The 15929-nt window shown below is 46.8% G+C and overlaps 2 protein-coding genes across 3 annotated transcripts; one reads left to right on the top strand and one right to left on the bottom strand.

Annotated features, from left to right (window-relative positions):
- Positions 1–122: 122 nt before the first annotated feature.
- On the bottom strand, positions 123–3817 carry FIS1 (fission, mitochondrial 1). Its single transcript, XM_055562820.1, has 5 exons — positions 3660–3817; positions 2659–2791; positions 1303–1379; positions 760–865; positions 123–431 (listed from the first exon to the last, which is right to left on the bottom strand). The coding sequence occupies exons 1-5, from the start codon at positions 3702–3704 to the stop codon at positions 334–336; spliced, it is 459 nt and encodes a 152-aa protein (XP_055418795.1). The 5' UTR covers positions 3705–3817; the 3' UTR covers positions 123–333.
- Positions 3818–3904: 87 nt separating this feature from the next.
- On the top strand, positions 3905–15483 carry LOC129638227 (dynein regulatory complex protein 8-like). Of its 2 annotated transcripts, XR_008707746.1 has the most exons (3): positions 3905–4090; positions 8678–8783; positions 14990–15483. XR_008707746.1 is itself a non-coding variant. In XM_055562819.1 (2 exons), the coding sequence occupies exon 2, from the start codon at positions 4694–4696 to the stop codon at positions 5240–5242; it is 549 nt and encodes a 182-aa protein (XP_055418794.1). In that variant the 5' UTR covers positions 3905–4090; positions 4677–4693; the 3' UTR covers positions 5243–5257. The 2 variants fall into 2 exon arrangements, 1 of the variants encoding a protein (XP_055418794.1); XM_055562819.1 differs by lacking the exons at positions 8678–8783; positions 14990–15483 and adding an exon at positions 4677–5257.
- Positions 15484–15929: the final 446 nt, after the last annotated feature.

The raw sequence follows: 15929 nt of genomic DNA, 5'->3' as shown, positions 1-15929 counted from the left end.
AGTAGGAGGGTGCAGAACAGGAAGGGCCCACGTGTGACCCCCATAAGCTTAGTCATATATTCCATTTTCTGACCTCCTGGGCCCAACCAAACCCACCCCTTTCTCAACATGGACACAAGAGGTTCCCAAGCCCAAGTCCAGTTTTATTTACACTCATCTCCAAGCACATGATTTGGGGATAGGTGACAGGTCTCAGGGGAGAGGAGGGTGATGGCCACACAGGACAGGGATGGGTGCAGGAGAAGAAAGGGATGGCCGGGGGGTGGGCCGCTCTTCCAGTGTCCTCCACGGGCTCCCACGTGTCCCTGCACAGACGCAGGGATGCCGTCTCCTTCAGGATTTGGACTTGGACACAGCAAGTCCGATGAGTCCAGCCAGTCCCGCCACGCCCAGGGCCATGCCTCCAACGATGGCCATGCCCACTAGTCCATCTGGGGAGAGGAAAAGGGAGACTGTCACGAGGCCAAACCCAGTCCCTGCGGCGACCTGGGCTACCACCTCACAGCCTGCTGCTCCTTAGCAGAAGACGTGCCTCTCTCCCTGGAGTCCTGGTGTGAGGGGCCCTGAGGGCCGGGGAAAGAAGAGGGTTTGAGGAGGAACTGCCTGGAGGGCACCATCTGAAGAGAGACCAGAGGGCCCAGGCACGGGGGACAGAAGAGAAGTTAACAGAGTGGAGAGGGACCCGGGGATGCTGGGGGCCAAGGAAACATGAGGGCAGGGAGTGGAGGGAGGCAGAGGGGCAGAGAGGACGGCCTTCACCTTTCTTCATGGCCTTGTCAATGAGCCGTTCCAGTTCTTTGGCCTGGTTGTTCTGCGGCTCTGTCTGCAGCAGCCCTCGCACATACTTCAGGGCCTTTTCATATTCCTGCACTCAGGGAAAACAACACACCCCCCCTCAGAATTCCATCCCTCCGCCTGCCCATCAGAGGGGCCTTCTCTCCACTGGCCCTGGGACTCCTCCCTCTCCCTCCACCCCCTCCCTTGCTCCAGCCCCACCCAGAGGAGTAGAGTCCACAAACCACCCCAACTGTGTGGGGGTGATAAGCTGAAGGAGATAACAGCCCAAGGCTTGGGGCTGCACCCCAGTGCTGACATCACTTTGCTCCCCACACCCTAGGCACCCAGATCCTCTGTCTCTCGCCTTCCCTTAGTGTCCTGGCCTGCTTTCACCTTGCACCTCTGTACCCAACACCACCCCCTGCCTACTACCCTCTTTGGCCTGGGCTCTACCCTGGAGGAGAGAGATGAGCAGGTGCTTGGCCATCCAGGTGGGAGGGGGTGGAAGGAAGTGCTCTGCTTTACCTTGAGCCGGTAGTTCCCCACGGCCAGGTAGAAGACGTAATCCCGCTGCTCCTCTTTGCTCCCTTTGGGCAGCAGCTCTGGGGAGTCGGGAGGAAGGAAAAGGGTAAAAACCCCTTCTCTTCCTTCTTAGTGCCCGTGTCCCAGACACCCCCTCCACTCCCTAAATTCACTGTCCTGAGCCTCCACTTCAGCTCCAGTCACTCCAGGCTTCCTAGCCAGAACCGTGGGGCAGCATGAACCCCAGCCAACACTGAGGTGTATGCAGCCCCCATATCAACACTCCAGTCAACTCTGGTTCATCCAAGTGAACTAAAAGCAAATCAGGGCACTGGACAAGCCAAAGGCATCTCTATTCCAGTTGCTTGTTGCCCAGACTAGTGTTCAAAATAAGTTTTCACACCTTTTCTTTTTAAAAAAACAGCTCCAAACTTGCCTTCAACTACCCGTCCCTGAAAGATCCCACCTAACTTTCTAAGTTCAGTGACTTCCCATAAGGTTAGGTGTTCAGCTGTACTCTGTGCACTAGAATTTGTTGCTAAGTTGGCAGGTGTTTATACAGCTTCCCAAGCATCTGTCTGTCTCCTCAACTAGACTGGCAATGTTTAGAGACCACTTCTCCAGCTGTGTCCTACTTCTCAGGAAACCTGAGAAATACACAAACGGAGGCTGAGATGGTTTGCATTCAGGAAGATTCTTACTTTTATGGATTTACAATAGGTATCTTTGGCTAGTATAGTGATTGTTTATACACCATTACTTGACCAAGAGAAAAGGGGTACAGAGAAATTTAAAGGTCAAGTATTGTGGCCTCTGACAAATGGTGACCTATCCAAAGTTAACAGGAAACAGGATTCTGATCAAAAAAACACCATCTGCTCACAGGTTTTGAGGATGGTCTTCTGGACTTCTACATGATTCCCCCCAAAGGTTTTCAACAATAGCTGCTAAATAAGCAACATGGTGAGGTGTGGGGGCAGACAACATGACTGGGACACATGAAGACAGGAGCTTCTGGTCCCAATTCAGCCATTAATTAACCAATTGTCTGACCTGAGACCAGTCACTTTCCTTCTGTCTAGACGACCAGATCACCAAAGTCCCGCGGGGACTGACATGCTATGACTGTCTGGCAAAACACCAATGAGGTAGCAAGTAGCCAAAAGCACACTGGGAGAAGTCAGACTAAGTATAGCCTTTCCTGCAGTGAGTTTACTGGAAGATAACTGTACTCTGAGATCCCATGTTGAAAAACGATCCCCACACTGGAGATGGAGGGAGCAAACCAGGCCAATGGTGGCAGAGGATGACGATGGCAAGTTGGGAAGGGGCGTTTGGGGAGTCAGCCTAGCACCTCACCCTCCAGCAGACCAAGGCCTTTACGGATGTCGTCGTTGTACTTGCTTCGCACCAGGCACCAGGCATATTCAAACTGCGTGCTCTTGGACACCGAACCTGCTGCCTTCTCAGACTTAAATTTCCTTTCAAATTTCTGCCACAGGAGAGGAGAGGAGTCATTTAGAAGTGAAGGGGGCAAGATGAACTCTAGCAGGACCTGGGTGTCCCTGTTACCCATCTTCTCCTTTGCCACACACCCCCGTTCGGGTCTTGGGGTACCCAAGCATGGGGTACCCCAGGTCCTGCAATCTTCATCTCTGGGACCCAGGCATTCTGCTTCTTAGTGCCGGGTCGTCTCCTTTGTCTCCTTGCACCTCCCCTCTCTGCTTCCCTCCCCCTAGTGGTGCCGAGTGGAGATGCCACCTGGTGGCGGCCCCAGGCACCGCTCCCGGAGCAGCTGACCCCGGGAGGCTGGCCTGAACAGTAAACAGGCTGTCAGAACAGCTCAACAACAGTCCAGCCCACGCGGCCCCTCGTCGGAGACTGCTTCTCTCAGCCCCGCCCTGCCTCGTCTGGACCCTATCTTATCTGAAGGAAAAAACCGTAACAAACCTGCCTAGAGCTACAACGATTGAGACATCCCCTACAAGGGACTTAGCGCTGTGCCGGATTGAGTAATACGTGAAACTTTACGGTGGTCGCTGTGTTCCCCCGCCACTGAAGGAGCACTTAAAATCAAGTGCCCGCATCCTGACCTCGAGCTTCTGAGAGAACCTAGCACCCCTCAGACTGCAGGCCCCGAGTCTGAGGCGTGGTGGCATAGGAAACTACAACTCCCATTAGGCTCTGGGGCAAAGTGGAGCCTCTGGGCAAGAGCCGAACGCTACTGGGGCTGCCGGGAGCCGTAGTTCGGCTTCTCTAGGCAAAACTGATGCTGGGAGGAGAGTTTGGCCCCTACCCGACTCTCCTCAGGGCCCGCCCCTCCGAATCTTCCTTTTCCCTCCCTCGGAGCAGGGCCTCACCAGCAGGTCCTCCACAGACACCAACTCGTTCAGCACGGCCTCCATGGCCGCCGGCCCCGCAGGTCTCACAACTCAGACGCTACAGTGCCACTTTCTCCATGGCCCATTGACAGGAGCGGAGAGTCACTTCCGGTGTCCGGCGGAAGCGGAACCGCCCTTCCCTACGCAGAGCCAATCGCTCCCCGTAGCCGCCGCCGAACCCGCCTCCGCCTACCGCCGCCGCGGCGCGCAGCTGGGCTCACTGATGCGCATGCTCCGACAGATCCCTCTACCTCACCAGAGCCCGCAGGCCGCGCACGGCGCCTGGCCACTCCTAAAGTTGGTCTTCCTGGGTACCCTGCAAGTGCTTCCGTCTACAGAGGCTACCTCAGTAAAGTACGAGACTGTGTCTTGATGGTTAGCCCCCAGACTGAAAACAGCGTAAAGAGAAGGTGGGGATCGGGGCATGGATCCCTTAATTTTAGATCTACTCTAACCCTCTCTTTTCCTCCCGTCCCCCACCCCCCACCTCCCTGCTCCCAGATATCTAGGACCCTAGGGGCTACGTGATTTTTTAGTGCCTGCAAGAAAATCATAACTCGTACCAGGGTTTCCAGGGCCCGGGCGGACTTAAAATGCAAGAGCAAAGAAAACTAGATCTGTCAACCGTAAACCAGAGACTGGAATACATACTAATGGGGGATGCTATTAATGGGAATTTAAAGAAAAGCTGTTGCCTCTGCTTGCACAGAAGGTCCAATATTTTAAATATTATTTAATAAAGCATCCTCTGGGTGTACTCAAGGGGGAAAGGCCATTCATGTGGGGTCATGGGCATTAAGGCGCTTGGAAGTAAGAAGCAACAAAACGTGGAAAGGGGAAATGCTGCATGCTGCTCTGGCATCTGTGTTCTGTGCAGTGAAGCGTAGGTAGTGACTTTCAAATTCTCTTTACCTTGACCCACAGTGCTCCAGCACACGTGTGAATGTAAGTTCCCTGAGGGCAGAAACTGTATCTTGTTTATCTGTCCATCTCTAGCTCTGAGCACAAGGAAAATGAAATGTTCAAGAAATATTTGTTGCTCTCCCCGGCGACGGCGCCGCAACAAGATGGCGGACGACAGAGACAGGGACGGCACAGAGGTAGCTGTAGCAGAATTTCACAAAAAAATCAAAGAAGCTTTTGAAGTGTTTGACCATGAGTCAAATAATACAGTGGATGTGAGAGAGGTCAGAACAATTATCAGGTCATTAGGATGCTGCCCTAGTGAAGGAGAGCTACATGATCTGATTGCAGAGGTAGAGGAAGAACCCCCCACTGGATACATTCGATTTGAAAAATTTCTACCAGTGATGACTGAAGTGCTACTGGAAAGAAGATATAGACCAATTCCGGAAGATATCCTTCTTCGAGCTTTTGAGGTATTAGATCCAGCTAAACGAGGATTTCTTTCTAAGGATGAACTGATAAAGTATATGACTGAAGAAGGTGAGCCTTTTTCTCAGGAGGAAATGGAAGAACTGTTGTCTGCTGCAATTGATCCAGAATCGAATTCAATTCATTATAAGGACTACATAATAATGATGGTGATAGATGAGAATTAAACACTCTAAAGACTTCATTTCTAATTGAAAGTATAATTTTTGCTTGTCCTTGTTAATTTCACATTTTGTCTTATAACTCCTACATATTGCTAATTAATTCCTTGTGACAACTATTTGAAGATATTTTGTTTTTTAAAGGTGATCATACAGTTTAAAATACAGATCTATTTAGCAAAAAAAAAAAAAAGAAATATTTGTTGAATTGTCAGGAAATAATAGTAATGACCACAGTGCAAATGCAGGGGGTTAGCATCCAAACACACACCTTTCACATTTGCAAAGCCCCTTGAATCTTTTTTTCGTCATAATAGCCTTGTGAGTTAAGGTAGGAAGTTATTCTTTTCTATTTGGCTTGGACAGTTGATATGAGCTCAGTAAACTTTAAGAGAAACCTCAATTTAGGGAACTGGCTCCATAATAGTCAAGGAAAAAAATTTACATTCTTTCAAAGATGTACTGAGTGCCTAAGTTTGGCTGGGCATTGGGGTGAGCAGAGAGGGTGAAAAGGTGTACATAATATGAAGCAGATGAGTGAAAATAGGGCTGAACACTAACGGCAAGTAGAACTTACCTTCCTTTGAAGGCAGGGAATTTAAGAAAGGCAAAAGTCCACTATTTCTATCAGGATGTTACTTTCCTTGGGTGGCTTGCTACCCCTCATCCATGTTTGTATCTGTTGCAGCTCTTGGCACAGGCCTGGCACGTGGCAAAAGCTCCATCAGGGTTTGTTAAATGTTATTTTTGGGGGGAAAAAGAATGTGTTACATGGCCCAATTCTGTGCCAATGAAGAGATCTTAAGTTTGTTTCTTAGGTCCAGTAAGCACAGCCATCCACCCTGGATTATAGGGATAAGAAGTAGTGCCTGTTCATTTTACTTCCAAATTACGTTTCTCCATCTTTTTCAAAAAACATCTACTTCTGCTTTATTGACTACGCCAAAGCCTTTGACTGTGTGGATCACAACAAACTGTGGAAAATTCTTAAAAGAGATGGGAATACCAAGTCACCTGACCTGCCTCCTGTAGGGTCAAGAAGCAACAGTTAGAACTGGACATGGAACAACAGACTGGTTCCAAATCAGGAAAGGAGTACATCAAGGCTGTATAATGTCACTCTGCTTATTTAACTTATATGCAGAGTACATCATGTGAAATGCCGGGCTGGATGAAGCACAGCTGGAATCAAGATTGCTGGGAGAAATATCAGTAACCTCAGGTATGCAGATGACACCACCCTTATGGCAGAAAGCAAAGAACTAAAGAGCCTCCTGATGAAAGTGAAAGAGGAGAGTGAAAAAGTTGGCTTAAAACTCAACATTCAGAAAACGAAGATCATGGCATCCAGTCCCATCACTTCATGGCAAATAGATGGGGAAACAGTGAGAGACTTTATTTTTGCGGGGGGGGGGGGGCCTCCAAAATCACTGCAGATGGTGACTGCAGCCATGAAATTAAAAGATGTTTGCTCCTTGAAAGAAAAGCTATAACCAACCTAGACAGCATATTAAAAAGCAGAGACATTACTTTACCAACAAAGGTCCATCTAGTCAAAGCTATGGTTTTTCCAGTAGTCATGTATGGATGTGAGAGTTAGACTATAAAGAAAGCTGAGCACTGAAGAATTGATGCTTTTGAACTGTGGTGTTGGAGAAAACTCGAGATTTTCTTGGACTGCAAGGAGATCCAACCAGTCAGTCCTAAAGGAAAACAGTCCTGAATATTCATTGGAAGGACTGATGCTGAAGCTGAAGCTCTAGTACTCTGGCCACCTGATGTGAAGAACTGACTCATTGGAAAAGACCCTGATGCTGGGAAAGATTGAAAGCAGGAGGAGAAGGGGACGAAAAAGGATGAGATCGTTGGATGGCATCACTGATTCGATGGACAGGAGTTTGAGTAAGCTCTGGGAGTTGCTGATGGACAGGGAAGCCTGGCGTGCTGCAGTCCATGGGGTCACAAAGAGTGGGACATGACTAAGCGACTGAACTGACCTTTTTCAATACCATCCAAATGCAAACTATTGTCACTTTGGAGTAGGCAGAGAGACCTTATAAAAATACAATTCTCAGTTTATCTGAAACCCTTTAATAGCTTCTCACTGCTGTTAGAACAAAGGCCAAAACCTTACAGCAAAGCCCAGAAGGTTCTCTGTAGTCTGGTCTGGCTCCTGTTCTGCATCATCTCTCCTTCACTGCCTCTCCCTGTCTGTACACTAACCCCACAGGCCTCCTTTAAGTTCTGCAACCCCTAGTGGCCACAGGCCCTCTGTACATGCAGTCCCTGCTATCTAGAACATCTCCCCCAACCATGAAATGCCCCCCGCTTTGCTTATATGACTCATTCATTCATTTATGATTTATTTCACTCAACAAATACGTGTTGAGCACTTGTTATGTGCCAGGCACTGTTTAAGTATTTGGGATCAGCACTGAATAAAGTTCCTGTTCTCAGAGAACTTGCATTTTAGTGGGGAAAACAGAAAAAATAATCAAACAAGTAAATAACTAAAAACACAATAATGGCAGGAGTTTATAAAGTGCTGTGAAAACAAGAAAAGCAGGGGAAAGGGACTATGAGAGAAGAGGATGCTGGTGGAGGAGAGCTCAAAGAAGCCCACCATGGAGAAGTGACACCTGGACAGGAAACTGAAGTAGCCATGTAGGTGAATGAGGAGAACGTTCCAGGGAGACGAAACGGCAAGAGCCAAAGCCTTAAGGAAGGAACACATAAGAGTTGTTTAGAAAATGAGGGCAGAGAGGTAGCCAGGGGGGCAGATCGTGGGGGGGCTTGTAGACCATGGTAAGGAATGTGGACTTAATGTGACAAGTGATGGGAAGGCATTGGAGGGTGTGGGCAGCAGAGTGAAATGATTCAGCATACAGCAATCCCTCCGGTGGCTACTGGGGTAGCCCAGGCAAGAGACAGTGGTGACCTGGTCTACAGCGGCAGCAGTGGAGTTCAGGATATGTGGTCAGAAGGTATGGTCAGCAAGAACTGCTGATGGACTGGATGTGAGAGAGCAGGGTAGGATGACACATAGGTTTGTGCCCTGACTGACCTGGTGAATTCCTACTGACCGTTAGTTCTAAGCTCTAAGACTCCTCCTTAGGGAAGGCCTTCCCTGGCATCCAGATTAGGAGGGCTCCTGTTGAGAGGCTGAGCACTACCCATCCAGCATTTTCAGAATATAAGACTGTAACCTGCTCATTCTTTTCTTAGTGAGCCCTGTGTTTTTGTGAACCACATGAGTATTGGTTTGGGTATGGTAATAACATCTTCCAAGAGCCAAAGACCATTCTGCTATTGTCTCTTTTTTCCCCCACATAAAGGAAGGCTCACATGTGACCTGCGGTCCAAAATCACACCAGGAAGGTAAGAGTTCTGTTTGATCCATGAGGAAACTGAGACTCAAAAAGCTTAATTCATCTCCCCAAGGTCACAGAGCTAGAAGTAGAGGAGCTGGGATTTAAACCTGAGTCCTGCTTCAGCATCAGAAACGAGGAGTCAGTTAAAGAATAAACAGAAAGGATACGATGACTTTGTAAGTATGCTCCAAGTTTTTATCTTTAAAAAATTTAAGTGTAAATTTGTCATTTTTTTGGTTTTTGTTTTGCACAGTAGAGGACTTCCCTTAAGCAGCAGATGAATGAGGAACAATTCAGATTAATTCAAAATGAAAACAGGCAAAGCAATCCCAATAATCCCCCCATTTTTTTAGTAAAATACAGTAAAATTAAAAACAAAACCCCCCAAACCACCAACAGTGCCCCTGAGATTGTTGCATAACTGACTTCTGTCTCTTGGCAAGTGGTCTGTGTTTTTAGTTCACACTCTCAGAAGAAATGGAGTGGCCATCATGGTCAACAAAAGAGTCCGATATGCAGTACTTGCATGCAATCTCAAAAACGACAGGATGATCTCTGTTCGTTTCCAAGGCAAACCATTCAATATCACAGTAATCCAAGTCTATGCCCCAACCAGTAACGCTGAAGAAGCTGACGTTGAACGGTTCTATGAAGATCTACAAGACCTTTTAGAGCTAACACCCAAAAAAGATGTCCTTTTCATTATAGGGGACTGGAATGCAAAAGTAGGAAGTCAAGAAACACCTGGAGTAATAGGCAAATTTGGCCTTGGAATACGGAATGAAGCAGGGCAAAGACTAATAGCGTTTTGCCAAGACAATGCACTGGTCATAACAAACACCCTCTTCCAACAACACAAGAGAAGACTCTATACATGGACATCACCAGATGGTCAACACCGAAATCAGACTGATTATATTCTTTGCAGCCAAAGATAGAGAAGCTCTATACAGTCAGCAAAAACAAGACCAGGAGCTGACTGTGGCTCAGATCATGAACTCCTTATTACCGAATTCAGACTTAAATTGAAGAAAGTAGGGGGAACCACTAGACCATTCAGGTATGACCTAAATCAAATCCCTTATGATTATACAGTGGAAATGAGAAATAGATTTAAGGGCCTAGATCTGATAAATAGAGTGCCTGATGAACTATGGAATGAGGTTCATGACATTGTACAGGAGACAGGGATCAAGACCATTCCCATAGAAAAGAAATGCAAAAAAGCAAAATGGCTGTCTGGGGAGGCCTTACAAATAGCTGTGAAAAGAAGAGAAGCGAAAAGCAAAGGAGAAAAGGAAAGATATACACATCTGAATGCAGAGTTCCAAAGAATAGCAAGAAGAGATAAGAAAGCCTTCTTCAGCAATCAATGCAAAGAAAGAGAGGAAAACAACAGAATGGGAAAGACTAGGGATCTGTTCAAGAAAATCAGAGATACCAAAGGAACATTTCATGCAAAGATGAGCTCAATAAAGGACAGAGATGGTACGGACCTAACAGAAGCAGAAGATACCAAGAAGAGGTGGCAAGAATACACAGAAGAACTGTACAAAAAAGATCTTCATGACCCAGATAATCACGATGGTGTGATCACCGACCTAGAGCCAGACATCCTGGAATGTGAAGTCAAGTGGGCCTTAGAAAGCATCACTACGAACAAAGCTAGTGGAGGTGATGGAATTCCAGTTGAGCTATTTCAAATCCTGAAAGATGATGCTGTGAAAGTGCTGCACTCAATATGCCAGCAAATTTGGAAAACTCAGCAGTGGCCACAGGACTGGAAAAGGTCAGTTTTCATTCCGATCCCAAAGAAAGGCAATGCCAAAGAATGCTCAAACTACCATACAATTGCACTCATCTCACACGCTAGTAAAGTAATGCTCAAAATTCTCCAAGCCAGGCTTCAGCAATATGTGAACCATGAACTTCCTGATGTTCAAGCTGGTTTTAGAAAAGGCAGAGGAACCAGAGATCAAATTGTCAACATCTTCTGGATCATGGAAAAAGCAAGAGAGTTTCAGAAAAGCATCTATTTCTGCTTTATTGACTATGCCAGAGCCTTTGACTGTGTGGATCACAATAAACTGTGGAAAATTCTGAAAGAGATGGGAATACCAGACCACCTGATCTGCCTCTTGAGAAATCTGTATGCAGGTCAGGAAGCAACAGTTAGAACTGGACATGGAACAACAGACTGGTTCCAAATAGGAAAAGGAGTTCGTCAAGGCTGTATATTGTCACCCTGTTTATTTAACTTCTATGCAGAGTCCATCATGAGAAATGCTGGACTGGAAGAAACACAAGCTGGAATCAAGATTGCTGGGAGAAATAGCAATAACCTCAGATATGCAGATGACACCACTCTTATGGCACAAAGTGAAGAGGAACTAAAAAGCCTCTTGATGAAAGTGAAAGACGAGAGTGAAAAAGTTGGCTTAAAGCTCAGCATTCAGAAAATGAAGATCATGGCATCTGGTCCCATCACTTCATGGGAAATAGATGGGGAAAAGTGGAAACAGTGTCAGACTTTATTTTTCTGGGCTCCAAAATCACTGCAGATGGTGACTGCAGCCATGAAATTAAAAGACGCTTCCTCCTTGGAAGGAAAGTTATGACCAACCTAGATAGCATATTCAAAAGCAGAGACATTACTTTGCCAACAAAGGTCCGTCTAGTCAAGGCTATGGTTTTTCCTGTGGTCATGTATGGATCTGAGAGTTGGTCTGTGAAGAAAGCTGAGCGCTGAAGAAATTGATGCTTTTGAACTGTGGTGTTGGAGAAGACTCTTGTGAGTCCCTTGGACTGCAAGGAGATCCAACCAGTCCATTCTGAAGGAGATCAGCCCTGGGATTTCTTTGGAAGGAATGATGCTAAAGCTGAAACTCCAGTACTTTGGCCACCTCATGCAAAGAGTTGACTCATTGGAAAAGACTGTGATGCTGGGAGGGATTGGGGGCAGGAGGAGAAGGGGACGACAGAGGATGAGATGGCTGGATGGCATCACTGACTCGATGGATGTGAGTCTGAGTGAACTCCGGGAGTTGGTGATGGACAGGGAGGCCTGGCGTGCTGCGATTCATGGGGTTGCAAAGAGTTGGACACGACTGAGCGACTGATCTGATCTGATCTGATGTGTTACTTTATGTTTCCGCTCATGAGAAACGCTGGGCTGAAAGAAGTACAAGCTGGAATCAAGATTGCTGGGAGAAATAGCAATAACCTCAGATATGCAGATGACACCACCCTTATGGCAGAAAGTGAAGAGGAACTCAAAAGCCTCTTGATGAAAGTGAAAGTGGAGAGTGAAAAAGTTGGCTTAAAGCTCAACATTTAGAAAACGAAGATCATGGCATCTGGTCCCATCACTTCATGGGAAATAGTTGGGGAAACTGTGTCAGACTTTATTTTGGGGGGCTCAAAAATCACTGCAGATGGTGATTGCAGTCATGAAATTAAAAGATGCTTCCTCCTTGGAAGGAAAGTTATGACCAATCTAGATAGCATATTCAAAAGCAGAGACATTACTTTGCCAACAAAGGTCCGTCTAGTCAAGGCTATGGTTTTCCAGTGGTCATGTATGGATGTGAGAGTTGGACTGTAAAGTAAGCTGAGCACTGAAGAATTGATACTTTTGAACTGTGGTGTTGGAGAAGACTCTTGAGGGTCCCTTGGACTGCAAGGAGATCCAACCAGTCCATCCTGAAGGAGATCAGTCCTGGGTGTTCATTGGAAGGACTGATGCTAAAGCTGAAACTCCCGTACTTTGGCCACCTCATGCGAAGAGTTGACTCATTGGAAAAGACCTTGATGCTGAGAGGGATTGGGGGCAGGAGGAGAAGGGGACGACAGAGGATGAGATGGCTGGATGGCATCACCGATTTGATGGACATGAGTTTGGGTAAACTCTGGGAGTTTGTGATGGACAGGGAGGCCTGGCATGCTGCGATTCATGGGGTCGCAAAGAGTTGGACACGACTGAGCAACTGAACTGAACTGAAATGATGTGTTACTTTCTAATTATACACTTGTGTGATTTGCTGATGAATGCCACCCTCCTGTACTAGACTGGAAGCTACAGGAGGGCAGGGTCTGTCTGTTTTGCTCATCTTATGCCCACAGAGCTCAGAGCCTCTACCAGTAGATACTCAATTTGTACTAATTATTGTTGCATAAATGGTTGTTGCAGTTGCTATGATTAACTTTTTGGAAAAGAAACCAGTCAATATATAGTAAGAGCTATATTTTTTGACTAGTAATCTACTTCTGTGGGGGGAAAAAGTATTCAACAAAAGCCAAAAAGAAAAGAAAGGAAAGAGAAGGCATGAAGATATTCATTTCTGCATATCTCTGAAGGTAAACAAACAACTAAATCACCAAGGAATGGTTTTATTAAATGACGTTACATCAATATTATGTTACATCAATATAATAACAAACAGCCTTAAAGTCAGTGATCTGGATTCTAGGCTGATAATATTCAAAACAAAAATTATGACCTTCTCAAATTCAGTCCTGTGAGTGGGCAGAAAAGAAACTGACATTCTTCCTGGTGGAACCAAAACCTAGAACTGATACTTGGTGGCAGAGGCCCTACTTTGACGACACCAGAAATTGGAGCCTGTTTCGGACTTCTGCCCTACAGCATCTTGTCAGGTCAGCCCAGGAGAAGTTCTCAGCAAACACCTACCAAACAGAATTCCACTATTATTTTTAAAAAGTTAATAGGAGATCAAACCAGTCAGTCCTAAAGGAAATCAACCCTAAATATTCATTGGAAAGACTGATGATGAAGCTCCAATACTTTGGCCACCTGATGCGAAGAGCCGACTCACTGGAAAAGAGCCTGATGCTGGGAAGGATTGAGGGCAGGAGGGGAAGGGGTGACAGAGGATGATATGGTTGGATGGCATCATCGACTCAATGAACATGAGTTTGAGCAAACTCCGGGAGATCGTGAAAAACAGGGAAGTCTGGAGTGCTGCAGTCCTCAGGGTCGCAAGAGTCAGACACAACTTAACGACCAAACAACAACAATTTGTTATTTATTTGGCTGTGCCCGGTCTTAGTTATGGTATGCAGGATCTAGTTCCCTGACCAGGGATCGAACCTGGGCCCCCTGGCTGGGCGCGCAGAGTTTTAGTCACTGGACCACCAAGGAAGTCCCAAGGGTTCCACTATTTGTGATCTAATCTTCAGTGATCAGTCTCCTCTACTTCCCACTTTCATCTACTGTTTAATTAGACAGGAAGTCCTGTCAACCCCCAACTGATTCATTCATCCATCCAACAAAACATTTCTTAAGGGTCTGCTGTGTTCCAGGCACCCTTCTAAGTGCTGGGTAAGAGAAATGAACTAAACAGACATAAATCCTTGTCCCATGGAAGTTAATCTTAGCACAAGAGAAAAGACAGCTACTGAATAAATACATAATATCAGGCCACCACTGCCTCCATTCTGTCGTCATACTCTTTTAACAGCCTTCACTTGTTTTCCTCTTTCAACCCAGCCTGGCTGCCAGCTGCATTTTAAAGTGCAGATGAGACCCCACATCTCCGGATTAAAATACCGTCTAGACTACTCAGGACATGGTTGAAATTTCTTATGATGCATACAAAGCCCTTCAGGATCGCCTCTGCTTACCTCTCCAGCTTCGTCTCCAGGCACCCACGCGCCCTGCACACGGAGAGTTTTCATGACGGCCACCTTTCTTCCACTCGGAATGCTCTCCAACCAGAGCTCTCCATCCACCAAACACCTGAGTCTCTGCGTAGCCGGCAACTAACTGCCAGGCTCAGGGCCGTTACCCTCTGGGGCAGCTCTTATCACCCAGTCCCACAGTCCTTTATGTGGACAGGGACCGTGTCTTGTTTATCTCTCTGCCAAAGGGCAGACACCCAAGAATTGTTCGTGGGGTGAATGAGAGAGTAACGGCAGGCATTCTTAAAAAAAAAAAAAAAAAAAGACGTTAAGAACCTCGGAGACATCTGCACTTCCGGGTGGCGGCTCGGTCGGCCCCGGAGGTAAGGGTGACCCCAGGGTCTGCTCTAGGAGGAGGGCTCGGTGACCCGGAGAAACCGGGAAGACTCGAGCGGGAAGAGCGCGCAGTCTGCGTCTGTGCAGTCTCCGCCCTCTGGAAGGAGGCGGAGCCGAGACGAGCCCTGGGCGGGGCGCGGAGGCCCCGCTGGCCAATTAACATGAGCATCTTCGCGGGAGAGGCGGGGCGCGGTGCGACCAAGAGGCGGAAGGGGCGGTGCCGAGGCCTGGAATCCCCGAATCTCAGTTCTCGCTCTTGTGGTCCGGGGTGAGCGGGGTTCTCCTTGCTAATCCTTAAGCCAGAGACGCTCTCTGTAAATGAAAATTTATCTGTTGCCTCCTTTAGAGTCTGTCTCGCATCTATGTGATGAGGGCGCACACCGTGCCCAGGAATCACCTGGAATCTTATTAAAAGTGCAGAGTTGGTTCAGTAGGTCTACGGTGAGGCCCGAGATGCTGCGTTCCTAATTAGCTCCGAGAGGACGTCGATGCTGTGCCTTCTCCAACACACTTTGAGGAGCAAAGGTGTGAAACAGTGGTTCTTAAAGGTGGTCCCCGGACTAGCAGCTTGGACATCACCTGAGAATTGTTTAGAAATGCACATTATTGAGCCCGGCTCCACACCTGCGTAGCAATCTGGGGTTGGGGCCCGGCAGTCGGTTGTTTTACAAGCCCTGTGGGTGATTCTGGTGCTTAGTGCTCACTGGACTTTGAGAACAAAACTGAGCCTCATTTCTCTACAGACTGTGACTGTGTCAGTTTGCTTTATCTCGTTAAGTTTCTTCAGCCGAAAACTCAGGGTGAAAATACTGATGCCTATTTGGCAAATCTAATACAGTTATGTAAAGTTTAAAAATAAAATAAAATTTAAAAAAAAAAAAAAAGAAAGAAAATACTGATGCCTTCCTAGTGAATCTCGTAGAAGGAAACGTGAGAATGACTTTAAAGCACTTGGCACACATAATAAACATTTTATAACGGGTTTCAGAGCCTAGCGAGCTTAGTTTCATTAGTGTGAGGGGACAGACAAAGACTAAAAGGAATAAGGGATGGAGGGAGATCTCATAAGCATATGCAGAAATGATTTTTTTCTTGCAGGCCACTAAAGCAGAAAAGACGGCTGCAATGGTAGTTAACACAACAGTGTTACCTCTCAACCGTGGTGATTATCCATAAAGCCTTTCGTTCGGACAACGAATTAATTCACTTATTTGGAATGCCTCTTTCAGATGAGTGAATTTTAGACAGCAATAATAGACAAAAAGAAATCTTTTGCTTTGTGTGTG

This window comes from Bubalus kerabau, chromosome 23, assembly GCF_029407905.1.
Source record: "Bubalus kerabau isolate K-KA32 ecotype Philippines breed swamp buffalo chromosome 23, PCC_UOA_SB_1v2, whole genome shotgun sequence".
Classification (NCBI taxonomy): Eukaryota; Metazoa; Chordata; class Mammalia; order Artiodactyla; family Bovidae; genus Bubalus; species Bubalus kerabau.
The sequence above is the reverse complement of the archived record's forward strand: the minus strand, read 5'-3'. Positions and strand labels throughout refer to the sequence as shown.

Coding starts and splice junctions, on each gene's coding strand:
- LOC129638227 (XM_055562819.1), top strand. CDS start 4,694: ATGAAATGTTCAAGAAATATTTGTTGCTCTCCCCGGCGACGGCGCCGC.
- FIS1 (XM_055562820.1), bottom strand. CDS start 3,704: ATGGAGGCCGTGCTGAACGAGTTGGTGTCTGTGGAGGACCTGCTG. Junction 2,792..3,659: donor TGTCTGTGGAGGACCTGCTG/GTGAGGCCCTGC, acceptor CTCCTGTGGCAG/AAATTTGAAAGGAAATTTAA. Junction 432..759: donor TGACAAGGCCATGAAGAAAG/GTGAAGGCCGTC, acceptor TCCTCTCCCCAG/ATGGACTAGTGGGCATGGCC.